Consider the following 20,028-nt stretch of genomic DNA (forward strand, 5'->3'; position numbering starts at 1 on the left):
ACCCAGTGCCTCACACATGCTAGGCAAGTACTCTACCATTGAGCCACAGCCCCAGCCCTTATTTTATGTTTTAAAATTTTTTTTAGTAGTTGATTGACCGTTATTTAATTAATTATTTATATGCGATGCTGAGAATCAAACCAGTGCCTCACACATGCTAGGCAAGCTCTCTACCATTGAGCTACAACCCCATACCTATGCTTATTTCTGAGAACTGGACAGATAGTTACAACATTTTATATTTTCAACATCCTTGTATGAGGGTTTCAGTTTCTCCATATTCCTGGTCAACACTGATTATTGACCATATTTTTATTATAGCCATTCTAGTGGGTATGAAGTAATATTTCATGTGAAGAGATTTGATTTGCATTTTCCTGATGACTAATGATATTAAGTATCTTTCATCGATCATCTGTAATATTTATTTATTTATTTTTGTGAGGCTGGTTCTCCTAAATTGCTTAGGTCCTTGCTAAGTTGCTGAGGCTGCCATTCTCCTGCCTCATCCGCCCCAGTTGCTGGCATTACAGGTGTGCACCACTATATGGTGGTCATTTGTAATTCTTTGGAGTAGTGTCTATTTAGAACTTTGCCTATTAGGTTGTGTTTAGATTACTGAGTTATAAGAGTTGTGGCACTTGCCTAGTACATGGGAGGCACTGAGTTTGATCCCCAGCACCACCTAAGAAAACTGAATAAACAAAATAAAGGTATTGTGAACATCTGCAACTAAAATGTTAAAAAAAAAGTTCTTTGTGTAATTTGGATAGAAATCCCGTATTAGATAATGATTTATTACTATTTTCTTCTATTCTGTGGGTTGTCTTTTCACTCCCTCCCCCCGCCCCCCAAGTGCTGGGGATTGAACCTAGGCCTTGCACATGCTAGGCAAGCATTCTACCACCAAGCTACATACCCAGCCCTCCTTTTACTTTCTTTATGATGTTCCTTAAAGCACAGAAATTTTTAATTTTGATAAAGTTCAATGTATCTATTTTTTCCTTTGGTTGTATTTGCATTTGGTATTATAAAATAAACCTTTTACTATACTAAAGTCAGGAAGTTTTATACCTACTTTTTTTTAAAGAGTTTAATAGTTTTAGCTCTTTAGGTGTTTGATCTATTATGAGGTAATTTTTGTATATGGTGTGATATGGGGACTCCATTTTCATTATTTTGCATGGATGTCCAGTTGTCCCAGGGACCATTTATTTAAAGGCCTATTCTTTAGTTCACTGGAATGGCTAGGTACCTTGTTGATAATCATTTGACCCTAACTGTAGGAGTTTGTGGACTTTAAATTCTACTCCATTGATGCTAGTGCCAAACTGTTTGGTCAATGTAGTTTTTTGTTTTGTTTTGTTTTGTTTTTGGATAACGTAGTTTTGTAGTAAGTTTTGAGAATGGCAAGTGCCAGGCCTCCAACTTTGTTCTTCCTTTCCCAGATCATTTTGGCTATTCTAGATCTCTTGCATTTCTGCATGCCAAAAGCATTTTAGTATCAATTTGTCAATTTCTGCAAAAATGGAGGGGGGGTTGTGATAGGAATTGTATTGAATGCCAGATCAGTTTATCAGTATTAAGTCTTCTATCTATAAATCTGGAATGCTTTTCATTTTTTAGGTCTTTAATTTCTTAATTTTTCTACTTTTATTAAAATTTATTCCTAAATATTTTATTGTTTGGTACAACTGTAAATGGAATTATTTCCTTAATTTCATTATAAGATTATTTATTGTAAATTTGTAAATATATAGTAATGCAAAAATAGAGGGTTCTTTTGTTGTTGTTGTTGTTGTTTTTAAATCTTGTAACCTGTGATGTTGTGAACTTTTTTTTTCCTGGTAGCTTTTTAAAAATTTATTAGGTGGTTGTGGTTGTAACTCAGTGGTAGAGCACTTGCCTAGCATGTGTGAGGCACTAGGTTCAATCCTCAACACTACATTAAATAAATAAATAAATAAATAAATTTGCACAATAAACAAACAAATACATAAATAAATAAAGTTGTGAAAAATATTTATTAAAAAGGGTGCATGGTGTGGATGAACCAAGTTTTATTTCTAATTTGTTACACATGACAGCAGAATGCATTTCAATTCATAGTACGCATATGGAGTATAATTTTTCATTCCTTTGGTTGTACACGAAGTAGAATCACACCATTCGTGTCTTTATAGATGTACCTAGGATAACGATGTCCATTTCATTCCACCATCTTTTCTACCCCCATTCCCCCTCCCTTTTCCTTTCTCCCCTTTGCTCTATTCAAAGTTCATCCATTCCTCCCATGCTCTTTCCCTACCCCATTATGGATCAGCATCCATATATCAGAGAAAACATTTGGTCTTGTTTTTTTGGGATTGGCTTACTTCATTTAGCATGCTACTCTTCAAATCCATTCATTTACCTGTAAATGCCATGATTTTATTCTCTTTTAGTGCTGAGTAATGTTCCATTGTGTGTGTGTATATATATATATATATATATATATATATATATATATCACATTTTCTTTATCTATTCATCTACTGAAGGGCATCTATGTTGGTTCCACAATTCAGCTATTGTGATTTGTGTTGCTATAAATATTGACGTGGCTATGCTGTTTTTAAGTCCGTTGGGTGTAATCTGAGGAGTGGCATAGCTGAGTCCAATGGTGGGTCCATTCCCAGTTTTCCAAGCAATCTCCATATAGCTTTCCAAATTGGTTGTACCAATTTGCAGTCCTACTGGCAATGTATGAGTACGTGTGCCTTTCCCCCCCACATCCTTGCCAGTACCTATTATATTGTTTGTATTCTTAATAACTGCCATTCTGACTGGAATGAGATGAAATCTTAGAGTAGTTTTGATTCGCATTTCTCTGATTGCCAGAGATGTTGAACATTTTTTTCATATATTTATGGATTAATTGTATATCTTCTTCTGAGAAGTGTCTGTTCAGTTCATTGGCCCATTTATTGATTGGGTTATTTGTTTTTGTGGTGATAAGTTTTTTGAGTTCTTTATATATCCTGGAGATTAGTGCTGTATTTGATGTGTGTCTGGTAAGAATTTGCTCCCATTCTGTAGGCTCTCTCTTCACCTCATTGATTATTTCTTTTGCTAAGAAGAAACTTTTCAGTTTGAATCCATCCCATTTATTGATTCTTGGTTTTATTTCTCGCATTATAGGAGTCTTATTAAGGAAGTTGGGACCTAATCTGACATGATGAAGATTTGGGCCTACTTTTTCTTGTATTAAGCACAGGGTCTCTGGTCTAATTCCTAGGTCCTTGGTCCACTTGGAGCTGAGTTTTTTTCATGAGAGATAGGGGCTTAATTTCATTTTACTGCATATGGATTTCCAGTTTTCCCAGCACTATTTGTTGAAGAGGCTATCTTTTCTCCAATATATGTTTTTAGTGCATTTGTCTAGTATGAAAATAACTGTATTTATGTGAGTTTGTCTCTGTGTCCTCTTTTCTGTATCATTGGTCTACAAGTCTTTTTTGGTGTCAATACCATGCTGTTTTTTGTTACTGTTGCTCTGTAATATAGTTTAAGGTCTGGTATAGGGATGCTACCTGCTTCACTCTTCTTGCTAAGGAAGAGTTAAAAAAAAATATATATATATATATATAAAATAAATAAATAAAAGGGTCCATGGTGTAATTGAAACATGTTTTTAAAAAAAATCTTTGGGATTTTCTGTATCTGGATGGTGTCAGCTGCAAATAAAGATAGCTTTCCTTTTTCCTTTTTAATTTATATGCTTTTAATTTCTTTTTCATGCCTAATTTCTTTGGTTAGAACCTTCAGTAAAATGTTTAATAGAAGTAGTAAAAATAGACATCCTCTTCCTGATTTGGGGTGAAAACATTAAGATTTTCATAATTATGATTGTTAACTGGATTTTTTGTTTTGTTTAGTTTTTGTTTGTTTTTGGTACTGGGCCTTGAACCCCTGCATGCTTTACCACTGAGCTGCATTCCCAGTCCTTTTTTATTTTGAGACAGGATCTTGCTAAGTTATTGTGGGATCTCACTAAACTGCTGAGGCAGGCCTTAAACCTGTGATCCTAGAGCTTCAATCTCCTGGAGTTGCTAAGATTACAGGAGTGCATCACTATACCCAGCTTTACTGGTTTTTTTTTTTTTTTTTTGGTAGATGTTCTTCATTGGGTTGAGGAAGTTTAGTAGGCTATTTTTTATACCTTACCTCGTATTTTTCTATGTGATTTATACAGTATATCTTTGAAATACAATTTTTAATGGCTATACATTATTCAGCCATTAAAATGTCACATGTGTAGTATAGAGAGATTAAGAGTTATACTTGTGGCAGGCGTGGTGGTACACATCTTTAATCCCAGCAGCTTGAGAGGCTGAGACAGAAGTATCATAAGTTCAAAGCCAATCTCAGCAACTTGGCAAGACCCTGTCTCAAAATAAACATAACAAGGATTAGGGATATGGCTCGGTGGTTAAGCAGCTCTGGGTTCAATCAGTACCAAATCAACTTCTTTTGTGAAGCCATACTTTGCCATTTACTATTGTGTATAATGCTGAGAAAGATGTTGTTTATGAACATGTTTTTAGTCATATAAACAAGAAGAGAGGGGCTGGGGATGTGGCTCAAGCGGTAGCGTGCTCGCCTGGCATGCGTGCAGCCCGAGGTTCCATCCTCAGCACCACATACAAACAAAGATGTTGTGTCTGCCGAAAACTAAAAAATAAAAGTTAAAAATTCTCTCTCTCTCTCTTTAAAACAAAACAAAACAAAACAAACAAACAAACAAAAAAACAAGAAGAGAATACTTGACTACTTTGCAAAAGAAAGGTGAGGAACAAATGAAATAGTATGTATTTCTTATAAAATGCTTAGCACAATCATACAGAAAGTACCTACTAGATGGTTAAATGTAATTATATTTTAACCATATTTTATTGCTGGGAACATTTAGAGTGTTTATTTCTGCAGTTAAAGCCCTTTCATTTGGGCTGAAGGTATAGTGCAGTGATAGAGCACTTGCCTAGCAAGTATGAGGCCCTAGGTTCGATCCTACAAAAAATCCCTTCCAGTTAAGTTTTGGCTACTTTATTCCTTAGACTGGAATAACTGGGTTAAATTTTTCCTTTTTTGAGAATATTACTTTGAGAATATACTCTTTTTTCCAAATGAATTTGTTATATTTGAACCATCAGGTTAGAATGGAAATTTTATGGGAGATTATGTTGAAAAGTAAATTAGGGATAGATTTTGGAAGAACTCAAGATGTCAATCTAACAATGTTAAGTTTTTTGTCTTTAGGCCTGTGAGAGTCCATTGAAGGTTGAGTAGGGAAATCATGAGTGATAGTTTAGGAAAATTAATCTACTGTGCCCTCTGAGGTCTTGACCAATCACCCCTGAATGCTTAGAACCCTTCAACAATTTATACATAGTACCTAATGTGTCCACTGTTGTAGTACTGGAGACTGTGTATACATGTTTGTTTCGGTGTTTCTCTTTTGATTCAGAGAACATAGGTCACATATTGTGTTCTGAACCCAGGAGTGCTTAACCACTGTGCCACATTGCCAGCCCTTTTTATTTTTTATTTTGCAACAGTGTCTCACTAATTTGCTGAGCCTGGCTTTGAAGTTGAGATATTCTTGCCTCAGTCTCCCAAGTGATTTGAGATTATAGGTGTGACTGCCATTGCTTCCAGACACACATTGTATTCTTACTGCCTAACAAAGTATCTACTGCCTCTTGTTGAATGAGTAAATCAATCTTTTGTTCTGGACTTTTCTGGAAACTAACTTGTTCCCTTTTGTGTTCCATGTTTCTTCCTGGACTCCAAGGAGGAGGCATCTCCCTATTCCTTACTTGATATCTGCTTGAGTTTCCTGACCACACACCTTGAGAAGTTCTGTTCAGCAAGACAAGATGGAACATTATGTCTGCAGGAACCTGGAGTATTTCCACAGGAGGTGGCTGATCGACTGCTTCAGACCATGGCATTTCATGGTAAAAAACAAAAACAAAAACAAAACAACAGAAAACAAAAATTATGTGCTAATAATTGGAATTGGATTTTGACGTATTATTGTTGACATTAAATTATTTTCTTAGAAATAACACTCCAGATAAGCCCAGTTCTAAAAAAAGGAATTCATTTATTTTTACTTGTCTTGACTCTTAACTGTGTAATTTATTTAGTATTATTTTTTCGTTGTAGATAGACACAATACCTTTATTTTGTTTATTTGTTTTTATATGGTGCTGAGGATTGAACCCAGTACCTCACACATTCGAGGCAAGCTCACTACCACTGAGCCACCTTAACCGTAATTTAGGAAAAGTATTTTTCTTTTCTAATTTTGGCAAGTAGCATTTTTTGTTTTGGTTTGCTTTTCTTTGAGAAACCATTCTTAGGTCAGAAATAACTTTTCTTTTTTTTTTTTTTTTTTTTTTTTTAAATTTTTAATATTTATTTTTTAGTTCTCGGCGGACACAACATTTTTGTTTGTATGTGGTGCTGAGGATCGAACCCGGGCCGCACGCATGCCAGGCGAGCGCGCTACCGCTTGAGCCACATCCCCAGCCCCAGAAATAACTTTTCTAAGTCTACAATGTTCATTTATAAGTCTAAGGAATAAAATACCTTACACACACACACACACACACACACACACACACGGTATATAAATATATATAAATTTTTAAAAAATATTTATTTTTTACTTGTAGGTGGACACAATACCTTTGATTTATTTTTATGTGGTGCTGAGGATCAAACCCAGTGCTTCATGCGTTATAGGCAAAGACTCTACCTTTGAGCCCTAACCTCAGCCTTATATAAATATTTTTTTATTGTAGATGGACCTTTATTTTATATATTTATATGTGGTGCTGAGGATGGAACCCAGGGCCTCACACATGCTAGCACTGTACCACTGAGCCACAGCCCCAGCCCCAATACCTTATATCTGAATTTGACAGTGAGAGAGTCATACAGTATTATGAAAAAATGATTTCTGTTTCTGACTTTTAAAATGGAAAGTTGACCAGGCACAGTGGCATAGGCCTGTAATCCCAGTGAGTGAAGAAGCTGAAGCAGAAAGGTCACAAATTAATGCCAGTCTCTGTCATTTAAAGAGACCCTGACTTAAAAAAAAAAAAAAAAAAAAAAAAAAAAAAAAACAAGGGCTGGGGCTGTAGCTCAATGGTAGAGCACCTTCATAGCACATGTGAGGCACTAGGTTCAATCCTCAGTACCACATAAAAATAAATAAATAAAAAGATATTGTGCCTATCTACACAACAACAACAGAAGCCAATCCAAAAACCTAAAGGCCGAATGTTTTCTCTGATTAGTGGATTGTGATCTATGATGGGGGCGGGGGCAGAGGCATGGGAAGAATGCAGGAAATTTGGATGGGGCAAAGGGGAGGGTGGGATGGGGTTAGGAGGATAGGAACGATGATGGAATGAGATGGACATCATTACCCTAGCTACATGTATGATTGCACAAATGGTGCGTCTCTACACTGTGAACAACCAGAGAATTGTAATGTTGTACTTCATTTGTGTACGATGAATTAAAATACATTCTGTTGTCATATACAATTAAACAGAACAAATAAAAAATTTAAAAAAATAGATTGGGAAAAAAAAATAGATTGGGGATGTAGATGTAGCTCTGTAGTACCCACCTCCAAAAAAGTTCTGAATTATTTAACGTCTTTGTAAAAATCATATCCATCTTGAATTGATTTAGTGTGGATGCAATTGAATATGCAAATAAAACTCCATCTTGCTAGTTCATGTCAGAACTTTGAAAAGTTGTTTCATAAATTTTCTTGTGTTTGAAATTTTTCATAAAATAGGAAAAAAACAATCATACTATGAAAACTGGTAATACCACTGGGCCTAATGGTGCATTCCTGTAAATCCCTGCCACTTAGAAGGTTGAGACAGGAGGATCACAAGTTCATGGTCAGCTTGGGTAACCAGATTCTGTCTCAAAGTAAAATAAAATTTAGAAAAGGAGTGGAGATGTAGCTCGGTGACAGAGTGCTTGCCTAGCATGTGTGAGGTCCTGGGTTCAATTCCCAGTACTGAAACTACTTCTTTTTTTTTCTTTTTTTTAAAAATTTTTGGAAATACCATGCATTTTCTAATAGCATTTTGATTTTAGAAAGTACTTAACATGTACTCTTAACATTTTTTTAAATTTATTTGCTAGGCACAGGGGCGCACACCTGTAATCCCAGCAACTCAGGAGATTTACAAGATTGAGGCCAGCCTAAGCAATTTAGCAAAATCCTTTCTCAAAGTTAAAATAAAAAAGGTTGGGGATGTATCTCAGTGGTAGGGCATCTCTGAGTTTAATCCCCAGTAACAAAGAAAAGCAAAATAAAACAAAAAAATTATTTACCCATTTAATGGATTGATTATACTGATAGCAGTCTTCATTAAAATAATTATGATACTAAGGGATTTTATATATTAAGATCTATGATTCTGTTGTCATAGCCTTTACTCATTGTATCAGTACCCCTCTTCCCTCCCTCTGATCATCTTGCTCTGCTCTATTGGACTCTTTTCTATTACTATTATTATTATTGTCATTATTATTAGTTTAATGAGTGCATTATAAATATATGCATGTATATGTGTGTATAGATTTATTGTGGTATATTCATATGTGGACAATAGCATACATGGATGTAGCACTTGGTAAATTTTGTTCATGCCCGCCCCTCTACCCTCCTCCTCAGATTTTTTCCCTATACTCTGTTGAACTCCTGAAGCATATTCATTTTTTTTTTTGTCATTGATGGACGTTTATTTTTGTTTATTTATTTGTTTATATGTGGTGCTGAGAATTGAACCCAGAGCCTCACATATACTAGGCAAGAGCTCTACCCCTGGGCTCTACCCCAACCCCTTGATTCTTTTTTTTTTTTTTTTTGAGTACTGGGAATTGAACCTAGGACACTCAACCACTGAGCCACATCCCCAGCCCTATCTTATATTTTATTTAGGGACCAGGTCTCACTGAATCGCTTAGCACCTTGCTATTGCTGAGGCTGGCTTTGAACCCACGATCCTCCTGTCTCAGCCTCCTGAGCTGCTGGAATTACAGGTGTGTGCCACCATGTTCAGCATTGATTGTTAAATACATAAAATCTAATCTTGATTCTCTGACAGTAGCAAATTAAGAACTGCAAATCTGAAGGAGAAAGGCTGCCAACTAGTAACATAAGTGATTAGTATGACAGCAAAGTATCATTTAGCAATAATTTTTGGTCATGGGAAAAGCTAGATGAGTCTTTATTTTGCTGATGTTTGAAAGAAGGCAAATATAGACTGGGTGAGATGGCACATGCCTATAATCCCAGTGATTTGGGAGGCTGAGGTAGGAGGATTGCAAGTTTGAGGGTTCAATCCACTGCACCACCAAACAACAAAAACAGAAAAACCCACAAAGATATTTAGGAAAATTTCCTTCAAATATAATTAATGGCATTTATGTAGTGTTTTAAGTTTTAGAATTTTTTATGTACACTGTATTATTTAATTTTCATAGCAATCCCTGTGATGGAAATATAATTATTCATATTTTGTGAATAAGGAATTGTTCAGTGTCAAATATCAAATAGATATTGGAACTGATTTGAGGTTCAAACCCAGGCTACTTATTTATCTTGTCCAGCTGCTCATTTACCCCATCTCTTAGACTACCTTTTGTTGTCATGACTGTTACTTATTTCACAGTAGATGCTGTTTAGTTTACGTGATGTTGTTGAGATATGGCTCCAAAGTATCTATTGATTGGTAGGCAGGTAAATCTCTAAGGGACCTCAAGAAATTTCTGTGTCTACTTGATTGGCATTCATCTGACAGTGAGGGTCTATAACCCCTCTTAATAAAGTTTCAGGTGTGGGGCTGGGGATGTGGCTCAAGCGGTAGCGCGCTCGCCTGGCATGCGTGCGGCCCGGGTTCGATCCTCAGCACCACATACCAACAAAGATGTTGTGTCCGCCAACTAAAAAATAAATATTAAAAATTCTCTCTCTCTCTCCTCTCTCACTCTCTCTTTAAAAAAATAAAATAAAATAAAGTTTCAGGTGTAGCTAGTGGTTTAATAATGAATTATAGACATTATATATGAGCTAAGTATATGGGTTTGTATAATAATATGTTGTACCAATTTAAAGAATAGGTTGGAAATGAAGTCCATTGAGGGTTTTGTTCCATGTCTCCTAGTATCCAAACTTTAACCCTTTAAATTTACACTCTTTATTTTTATTTTATTTATTTGTTACTGGAGATTTAACCCAGGGGTACTTTACCACTGAGCTATATCCCCAGCCCTTTTTATTTTTTTATTTTGAGACAGGATCTCGCTGAGTTGTTTAGGGTCTTTCTAAATTGCTGAGGCTGGCCTTGAACTTGTGATCCTTTTGCCTCAGCCTCCTAAGTTGCTGGAATTATAGGCATGCACCACTGCACCCAGCAAATTTAGCTCTTTAGAACCTGAAGCCTTCTCATTGCCGTAGCAGGAGAAGCTAGCATGAAAAACTATGCATTGGGTCTCAGGTGCTTCAGCTTACACACCATTGACCAGAATTAGCACAAGTTCCCTCCTAAGTCCACGGGAGGGCTAGTATGTATAGGTGTCTTGTCTATGGGTCTAGAAAGGTGTGGAGAAACAGATGTTAATAGATATCAGTCATGTTTACCACAGTCTTGAATCTGCCACTTGCTACCTCCATGATTTTGGAAAGCCTCTTTCTTTTCTTTCTTTTTTTTTTTTTAATATTTATTTTTTTAGGTGTAGATGGACACAACACAATACCTTTATTTTTATGTGGTGTTGAGGATCGAACCTGGGTCCCACCCGTGCTAGGTGAGCACTCTACTGCTGAGCCACAATCCCAGCCCCTGGAAAGCCTCTTTCTGAGGCCTGTTTTACTCATTTGTAAATTGTAGACAATAATATTCTCATATGATTATAGACAAAAATATCCTCACTGAATTGTATCAAATGAGATACAGTTGAATGGGGGAGCACATTAGAAATGTTAAGTATGATGGAAGTTTTAGCTCTTCTTAGCTGTTTTTCGAAGTTAAAATTCTGCTTGTTTTCCGCAGGTCTATTGAACGATGGAACTGTGGGTATTTTTAGAGGCAACCAGATGCGTTTAAAGCGAGCTTGCATTCGCAAGGCAAAGATCTCTGCTGTTGCTTTCCGGAAAGCCTTCTGCCACCACAAGTTAGTGGAACTTGATGCCACAGGTGTGAATGCTGATATCACCATTACAGACATTATCAGTGGGCTTGGCAGTAACAAATGGATCCAGCAAAATCTTCAGTGCTTAGTGCTGAACTCATTAACTCTCTCCCTTGAGGATCCATATGAGCGGTGCTTCAGCCGGCTTTCTGGTCTTCGAGCTCTAAGCATCACCAATGTTCTCTTTTACAATGAAGATCTGGCTGAAGTTGCCTCATTACCAAGATTAGAGAGCCTGGATATTTCTAACACCTCAATCACAGACATCACTGCCCTCCTGGCCTGCAAAGACCGACTCAAGTCTCTAACCATGCACCACTTGAAATGTTTAAAAATGACAACTACCCAGATACTGGATGTTGTTCGGGAACTAAAACATCTGAATCATCTTGATATCTCAGATGATAAACAGTTTACATCAGACATAGCTCTTCGCTTACTAGAACAAAAGGATATCCTACCCAATCTTGTCTCCCTGGATGTTTCTGGGAGAAAGCATGTTACAGATAAAGCTGTTGAAGCCTTTATACAACAACGGCCCAGCATGCAGTTTGTAGGTTTGCTGGCCACTGATGCTGGTTACTCTGAATTTCTCACAGGCGAAGGGCCTTTGAAGGTTAGACCTTAAAAATGTATTATTTTTGTCAAGCTGACCTGTGTCTTGGTGGTATAAGACTCTATTAAGATGACTGTCTGATATATGAAATACATTCATGAAATAGGGTATGTATAGTAAAGCTTACTTTAGAGTCAGAGTCCTAAGAAAAAGCCCAGCTTTCTTGCTTCATAATCCAGAGTGAGTTATAACATAACCTCTCTGTTTTCTATTTCCTTATTTGTAAAATAGATACTATTCCTACCTTGCAGTATTCTGAAAATTAATAATTGTAATTGTGAGGCAGGTACAACTGCTCATACCTCTAATCCCAGCTACTTGGGATGCTAAGGCAGAAGGATTGCAAGTTCGAGGCTACCCTTAGCAATGTAGTGAGATCCTGACTCATAATACAAAGTATAAAAAGCTGGAGATGAAGTTCAGTGGTAGAATATCCTGGGTTTAATCCCAAATTTTGGCCAAAAAAAAAAAAAAAGCCAAGTGCAAGTCATGTAGTAAGTCCTGGTTAAACATTAGGTCTTACTGTTATAATGTTTATATATTTTGAACCATATCAATATATCATTCCTAATGGATCACTTCAATGAAACTAAAAATACCCCTTATTAAATTGAATACCCAAAGGTAAATTAAGTTCTCTGAAGAAATCTCCATAGTAGAAGTGGGAATTTTTTTGTTTGTTTTGTTTTTTTTTGGTACTGGGAATTAAATTCAGGGGTGCTCTACCACTGAATTACATTGCAAGCCCTTTTCTATTTTTATTAGAAAAATAGAGACAGGGTATTGCTAAATTGCCCAGGCTGGTCTCAAACTTGTGATCCTCCTGCCTTAGCTTCCTGAGTTGCTGGAATTACAGATTTGCAATACCATGCCTGGAAAACTTTTTCTTAAGGTTTCTAATGTCTAATAGTTTAACAAACATTAGTTGAACTTGGTACAGCTTGGGATTCAAAAATGAATAAAATACAGAATCTGTTTCTAAGGAATAGTGGTGTATGATCACAAATATGTTTATACATTTTATTCATTTATTTATTTATTGATACTAGGGTTGAACTCAGGTGGGTTTTACCACTAAGCTACATCCCCTGTCCTTTTTTCTTTTTTTTTTTTTTTAATTTTTAATTTTGAGACAGGGTCTAGCTAAATTGTTTAGGGCCTAAGTTGCCAATGCTGATCCTTGAACTGGAATCCTTCTGGCTTAGCCTCCCAAATCATTGGGATTATAGGTATGTGCCGCCTCAACCAACTATACATTTTTATTTATTTAAACTGTGTAAGTAATCTACACAACACCCAATACTGTATATGGGAATGTTTAGCAGAGAGAATTGGTTTAATTTAAGGCTTTTCTGAAGAATAGAGATCCTAAGGGTGAGTAGCTTGACAGTATTCCAGGCAGAGAGAATAATGTATATAAAGGTGAGACCATGGAATCAATATTTTTTTAAAGTTCCTTAGGTAATGAACATTCAACCAAAGTCAAGAACCACTGTTTAAGAACTGAGGATGTAGTTCAGCAATAGAGCACTTGCTTACCATGTACAAGGCCTTTGGTTCAATCCCAGTATCACACCCACACAAAAACACTTTTTATAGATATATTTATTTTTTATAAATCTATACATATTTATTTGTTTTTGTGGTACTGGGGATTGAACCCAAGGATACTCTAGCACTGGATTCAGTGCTGGACTATTGCAGCCTCCAGAGTTGCTGGGATTGTAGGTTTGCACCACCACACCCAGGTTGATTGTTAGGTCTTATACCTATATTTCCTGGAAAAAATTTTTTAGCACCCAAACAGATATAAAGCTAAACATTGGGATTTGCAGATTTCCAATGATTCTCAGGAGTTATGAGCCATAGTTTAGTACTAAGTAATCCTGGAAATAATATAAAAGGGGTTTCGGGCATGTTGGTGCATGCCTGTAATCCCAGTGGTTTGGGAGGCTTAGATAGGAGTATCATGAGTTTAAAGCCAGCTTCAGCAACTCAGTCAGACCCTGTCCCTAAATAAAATACAAAATAAGGCTGGGGATGTGGCTCAATGGTCAACAGTGCCCCAGAGTTCAATCCTTGGTACCGGAAAAAAAAAAAAAAAACCAGGGGTGGTGGGGTGGTGATGTGCTCAGTGGTTAAGCACCCCTGGGTTCAATCCCTGGTACAAAAAAATAAAAAAAATAGAAAAACACATAAAATCAAAGGGGGCCTGGGGGTTTAGCTCAGTGGCCGAGTGCTTGCACAAGGCCCTGAGTTCAGTCCTTAGCCCTGGGGGGAAAAAAAGAAAAAACGAAGGGGCTAGGGGCATAGCTCTGTAGTAGAACCCCACTGTTCAATCACCAGTATTATAAAAGAAAGAAAGAAAAACAGATGTTGGGGGGATGTCTAGCTTTTGAATGCTAGTCTAGTGGAGAGGAGACAGACAAATTTAAAAATAGCTTTTTTTGCCAGGTGCAGTGGCAGATGTCTGAATTCCCAACTACTCAGGAGCCTGAGGCAGAAGGATGGCAAATTTGAGGCCAGCATCTTCAATTTAGCAAGACCCTATCTCAAAAATATAAAGGAAAAAGGGTTCGGGAAGTAGCTCACTGATAGAGCACTCCTGGGTTCAGTTCCCAGTTTAAAAATAAAAAGCTTTAATATGGTTATGTGGAGTACTATAAGAAAATTTGTTCTTTTGTCTCTGGTGAGATGGTAAGTGCCTGTAGTCCCAACTATAGGCTATGGGTATAGCATAGTGGTAGAATATGTGCCTAGTATGACGTTCTGGCTTCAATCCCCAGCACTGAAAAATAAAAATTGTTTTTAGTATGTAAGAAAATCTGTTGTAAGTGTGTTAAAACTTAGTTTTAATCCATATATTAGTAAGGCTTAATTTAGTGGCTAAGAATTGTTTCTCTATTTTTAAACAGTTTGAAAAAACTAGTATACAAAGATACTTTTTTTGTGGTAGTTCTTTTTTTAATTATTATTTATTTGTTCTACTTCTACTTTTATTTGTACATGACAGCAGAATGCATTTCAATTCTCATACACAAATAGAGCACAATATTTCAATTCTCTGGTTATACACAGTGTAGAGGTGCACCATTCGTGTAACCATACATGTACCTAGGCTAATGATGTCCATCTCATTCTACCATCTTTCCTACTCTCATAACCCTTCCCTACCCTCCCCTTTGCCCAATCCAAAGTTCCTCCGTTCTTCCCATGACCCCCTAAGATACTTTTTTTTGGGGGGGGCACTGGATGTTGAACCCAGGGGTACTTAATCACTGAGTCATATCCCCAGCCATTTTTATTTTTCAAATTTTGAGATGGGGTCTCACTAAGTTGCTTAAGTCCTCACTAAGTTGCTGAGACTAGCCTTAAACTTGAAATCCTCTTGCCTTAGCTTCCCAAACTGCTGAGATTACAGGCAGGTGTCACCATGTACAGTGGTACTTATTTTTTGATCTAGCAAATGAAATTGATTGAAGATTATCATAGTTTTAAGAGCCAGATTACACAATTTGAGGGTTTGTTAGTAGCTAGAGGAGTGTTGATCACTAAATAAAACATGAAATTGTTTAAAGTTTTTAATATTCCAGTAATTAAAAGTTCTTTAGTTTTGTATTGAAATGTAACTTGAGGTTGTAATTAATATAGGAAATTTACAAAGTGGTTGAAACAACCAAATGTGAGTAAATGAAGTTCAACTGAGATTATTGTTAAATATTTTACTTCTTGCAGTCTTTTTCATTTCATATTTCAGTGTGTTTCTGAACCTACAAGAAAAAGTTCAGGGTGCTTCAAAAAGAACTGAACAAACTGAAAAATTTTATCACTGCTTATTTATGTGAATACGTAGTCAAAATCAATTTTTTGTGTGTATTATGCATAAATAGAAACTCTAAAAGTCATTTTATAGCTTGGCGTGGTGGTGCATACCTATAATTCCAGTGAAGCAGGAGGCTGAAGTAGGAGGATCACATGTTTGAGGCTAGCCTCAGCAATTTAGTGAGACTGAATCTCAAAAAATTAAAAGGACTAGGGATATAGCTTAGTGGTAAAGCACCCCTAAGTTAAACCTCTAATACTGGAAACAAACTAAGTAAGCAAATAAATAATAACAAAAGGATTGGGGCTATAGCTCAGTGGTAGAGTGCCCCTGGGTTCAATTTCCAAATGTGTTAAAAAAAAAAAAAGAGAAATTTCCATTGTTGTCTCTATAATATTAAAAACACTTAATGTGTACCCTTGTGTCACTTGGCATATGTCAGTATTACAGTCCAATTCATTTTAGACCTTTGTGGTATATCATTTCAATGGTTGAAATGTCACCTATGATACATTCTTTCATTTCTTCAAAGCTGCATTTTTCCAGTATGAATATCTCATATATGAAACTTAGTTATTGAGTTTAAGTATTTGATTATTTTTGTTGTTATTATTTTTGGTGCTAATGCAAAAAATTGTTATTTTTTTCTGTAATATTAACAGCTATTGGAGCTCAGTACCTAGAACTATTAATTCACTATGGATTATGGTGATATTTTAGTCTTTTTTTTTTCCACTTATAGTTGGATTACTTTTACAAGAGCCACTTCCTGTTATTTATATTTGGTAATCCAATGGTACCTGAATCACAGTTTAAGATAAGTATGTTAACCTGTATAAATAAAAAATTCCTACATGGACTTAATTTTGAACAGACCTCTTAGAGAGCTTGAAAAATCTGGAAAATTAATAAATTTATTTGATGAATACCTATTGTGCTTATTTTGAGCTAAGCATAATGCTAGACATATGGGGCACAGTGGTGAATGGGTCAGTCTAGTGGGAAGATTATAATAGCTATGAAAGAGATGACTTAGATCAGAAGGTCTCTAAAGAAGTGATTGAGGGGCTGGGGTTTGTGGTTTAGAGATAGAGCGCTTGCCTAACATGCATGAGACACTTGGTTCATGCATCCTCAGCACCACATTAAAAATAAGATAAAGGTATTGTGTCCACCTACAACTAAAAAATAAATATTAAAAAAAAGAAGTGATTGAGTTAGGAAGGATAAATAGAAATTAGTCAAGCAAAGAGAGAACAGAAGATTTCAGAGTTTATTATTATTTATAATGGTATTTTGTTGAGAAAGAGCTTAGCTTAATGAAAAATTAGAAAAAGGGTTGATGCTGCATTGTGAGCAAGGGGGAAAGAGTTACATTAAAAGGCAGGTAAGTGGGCTGGGAGTATAGGCCCATGGTAGATTGCTTGCCTAGCATGCATGAGATACATAGGGCCCTGGATTCAATCCCCAGCACCCATTACCCCTGTAAAAGAGGCACCGGGTATGGTGGCACACATTTGTAATCCCAGCTACTGTGGCGGCTGAGGCAGGAGGATCACAGGTTCCAGGCCTTGGTAATTTTTTTTTTTTTAAAAAGAGAGAGAGAGAGAGAGAGAGAATTTTTTAATATTTATTTTTTAGTTCTCGGCGGACACAACATCTTTGTATGTGGTGCTGAGGATCGAACCCGGGCCGCACGCATGCCAGGCGAGCGCACTACCACTTGAGCCACATCCCCAACCCAGGCCTTGGTAATTTAACAAGACCCTGTGTCAAAAATAAATAAATAAAAATAAAAAAGTCTGAGGGATGTAGTTCAGTGGTAAAGTGCCTTTGGGTTTAATCTTCGGTACCACACAAAGAGGCAGATAAGAACCTCATGGCATGGTAAGGCCTTATAAATAGTGTTAAATATCTTGAAATTTATTTTAGATACAGTACAGAAAATTTTCCCTATAGGTTTATACTTGGTTCTGAGCCTATTTAATGTACATCTCTTTAGGATGACTATTCAGGATGGATTAGAAAGTAATCATTCCCATTTGTTTCGTCTTACATGACTATCCTGGATGTCATCTTTAGAATGGTTGTTTAGATAGAGAAATGTAGAGGGTTGAAAAGAAGTCTGAAAGTTAATCTTTTGGTTGTGTTCAAAGGTGTCTGGAGAAGCCAACGAAACTCAGATTGCAGAAGCACTAAAGCGGTACAGCGAAAGGGCATTTTTTGTCCGAGAAGCTCTATTTCACCTTTTTAGCCTGACTCATGTGATGGAAAAAACAAAACCAGAAATTTTAAAGGTAAGAGTTATGAAAAATTTGAAACTATCTCCCTGGTAGATGAGGATTTTCTAAGAAAATTTGCATTTAGTCTTTAATTTTTTATTTATAATGGAATTAATGATCTGTGATTTCAATTATTAGCTATAAATGAAAGATAGATGCCTAGTGTAATGGAAGTTTTATAAAGGTCTCATTAAGAAATGTAAATGCTTTCTAGTAATAGTCAACTGCCTAAAACTAGAGATCATGCTGACATTTTATCACCAGCTCTAGTTAAAAAATGAAAATAATCTGGGCACTGTGGTCCATGCCTGTAATCCCAGTGACTTGGGAGGCTGAGGCAGGAGGATCGCAGATTCAAAGCCAGCCTCATCAACTTAGCAATACCCTGTCTCAAAATAAAAAATAAAAAGGGCTCTGTGGATGTGGCTTAGTGGTTAAGTGTTCCTGGGTTTAATTCCTGGTATCCCCCGCCCCCCCCCCCCCCAAAAAAAAGAAAGTATATGACTGGAATCAGTACACTGCATTGTATATCAGCCTTGTATTGCTTCCCACTTAAAGAATTTTTTTTAGAAATGCAATAGGAGAATTCCTTAATGCATTTTTTATGCCATTTTCCCATGCAACTTAGTAAGACCCTTTCTCAAAATGAAAAATCAAAAGGACTGGGGATGTAGCTCAGTGGTAGAACTCCTAATCTCCGGTACCAAAAAATCTGAAATAAAAATCACATTTGTGACTAGGCACGGTGGTAGAAGCCTGTAAACCCAGTGACTTGGGAAACTGAGACAGAAGATAGCAAGTTTAAGGCCAGCCTGGGGAATTTAGCAAGACTCTATCTCAAAATAAAAAATGAAAAGGCTGTGGATATATTCAGTGCTAAAACACCCCTGGGTTCAATTCTCCAATACTATAAAAAAATTCTTATTTGTGAATCTCACAAAGAAATTTAAATTTGATAGGGATAGATGGGTACATGAATCTGCATTTTAATAAACCCTCAAGATGTTTTCTTTTTTCTTCAGTACTGGGGAGTTGACCCAGGGCAATCAATTTCTAAGCTACATCCCCAGCCTTTTTTTTTATTTGGAGATAGGTTCTCATTAAGTTGCCCATACTGGCCTCAAACTTGGGATTCTCCAGCTTCAAACCTCCAAGTACCTGGGAATACAGGTGTATGCCACCACACCTGAGAAGCCCAGAAGATATTTCTTTCTTTCCTTTTTTTTTTTTTTGTAGTTGGACAGCATGACTTTATTTTGTTTGCTTATTTTTATATGTGGTGTTAAGGATTGAACCCAGTGCCTCACATGTGCCAGGCAAGTGCTCTGCCACTAAACCCCAGCCCCAGTATCCACCCATTAAGATATTTCTAATGCACATTGAATTCTGAAAAATAGTGAGTACAGGACTATATTATATTTATTTATTTTTATTTTTTTTTTATTGTTGGTTGTTCAAAACATTACATAGTTCCTCATACATCATATTTCACAGTTTGATTCAAATGAGTTATGAACTCCCAATTTTATCCCGTATACAGATTGCTGCATCACATCAGTTACCCTTCCATTGATTGACATATTGCCTTTCTAGTGTCTGATGTATTCTGCTGTCTATATTATTCTCTACTATCCCCCCTCCCCTCCCCTCCCCTCCCCTTTTCTCTCTCTACCCCTTCTACTGTAAATCACTTCTTCCATTTGAATTATCTTGTCTTACCCCTCCTTTCCTCTTATATGTCATTTTGTATAACCCTGAGGATCGCCTTCCATTTCCATGCGATTCCCCTTCTCGTTTCCTTTCCCTCCCACCTCTCAACCCTGTTAATGAAAATCTTCGTCTCAAGCTCTTCGTCCCTACCCTGTCCTTGTTTCCTCCCCTTATATCAGAGGAGTCATTTGGTATTTGTTTTTTAAAGATTGACTAGCTTCACTTAGCATAATCTGCTCTAATGCCATCCATTTCCCTCCAAATTCTATGATTTTGTCATTTTTAAATGCAGAGTAATACTCCATTGTGTATAAATGCCACAT

The 20,028-nt window shown here is 36.5% G+C and overlaps 1 protein-coding gene across 1 annotated transcript in view; it reads left to right on the forward strand.

Annotated features, from left to right (window-relative positions):
• Positions 1 to 20,028, forward strand: part of Zyg11b (zyg-11 family member B, cell cycle regulator) — an 83,009-nt gene that overhangs the window by 18,501 nt on the left and 44,480 nt on the right. Inside the window, exons 2-4 of the mRNA XM_026382640.2 lie at positions 5,834 to 5,999; positions 11,136 to 11,890; positions 17,870 to 18,010. Coding sequence (XP_026238425.1) covers positions 5,834 to 5,999; positions 11,136 to 11,890; positions 17,870 to 18,010 — 1,062 coding nt within the window. The remainder of the gene's footprint in view (positions 1 to 5,833; positions 6,000 to 11,135; positions 11,891 to 17,869; positions 18,011 to 20,028) is intronic.

This window comes from Urocitellus parryii, chromosome 11 (genome assembly GCF_045843805.1).
Source record: "Urocitellus parryii isolate mUroPar1 chromosome 11, mUroPar1.hap1, whole genome shotgun sequence".
NCBI lineage: Eukaryota > Metazoa > Chordata > Mammalia > Rodentia > Sciuridae > Urocitellus > Urocitellus parryii.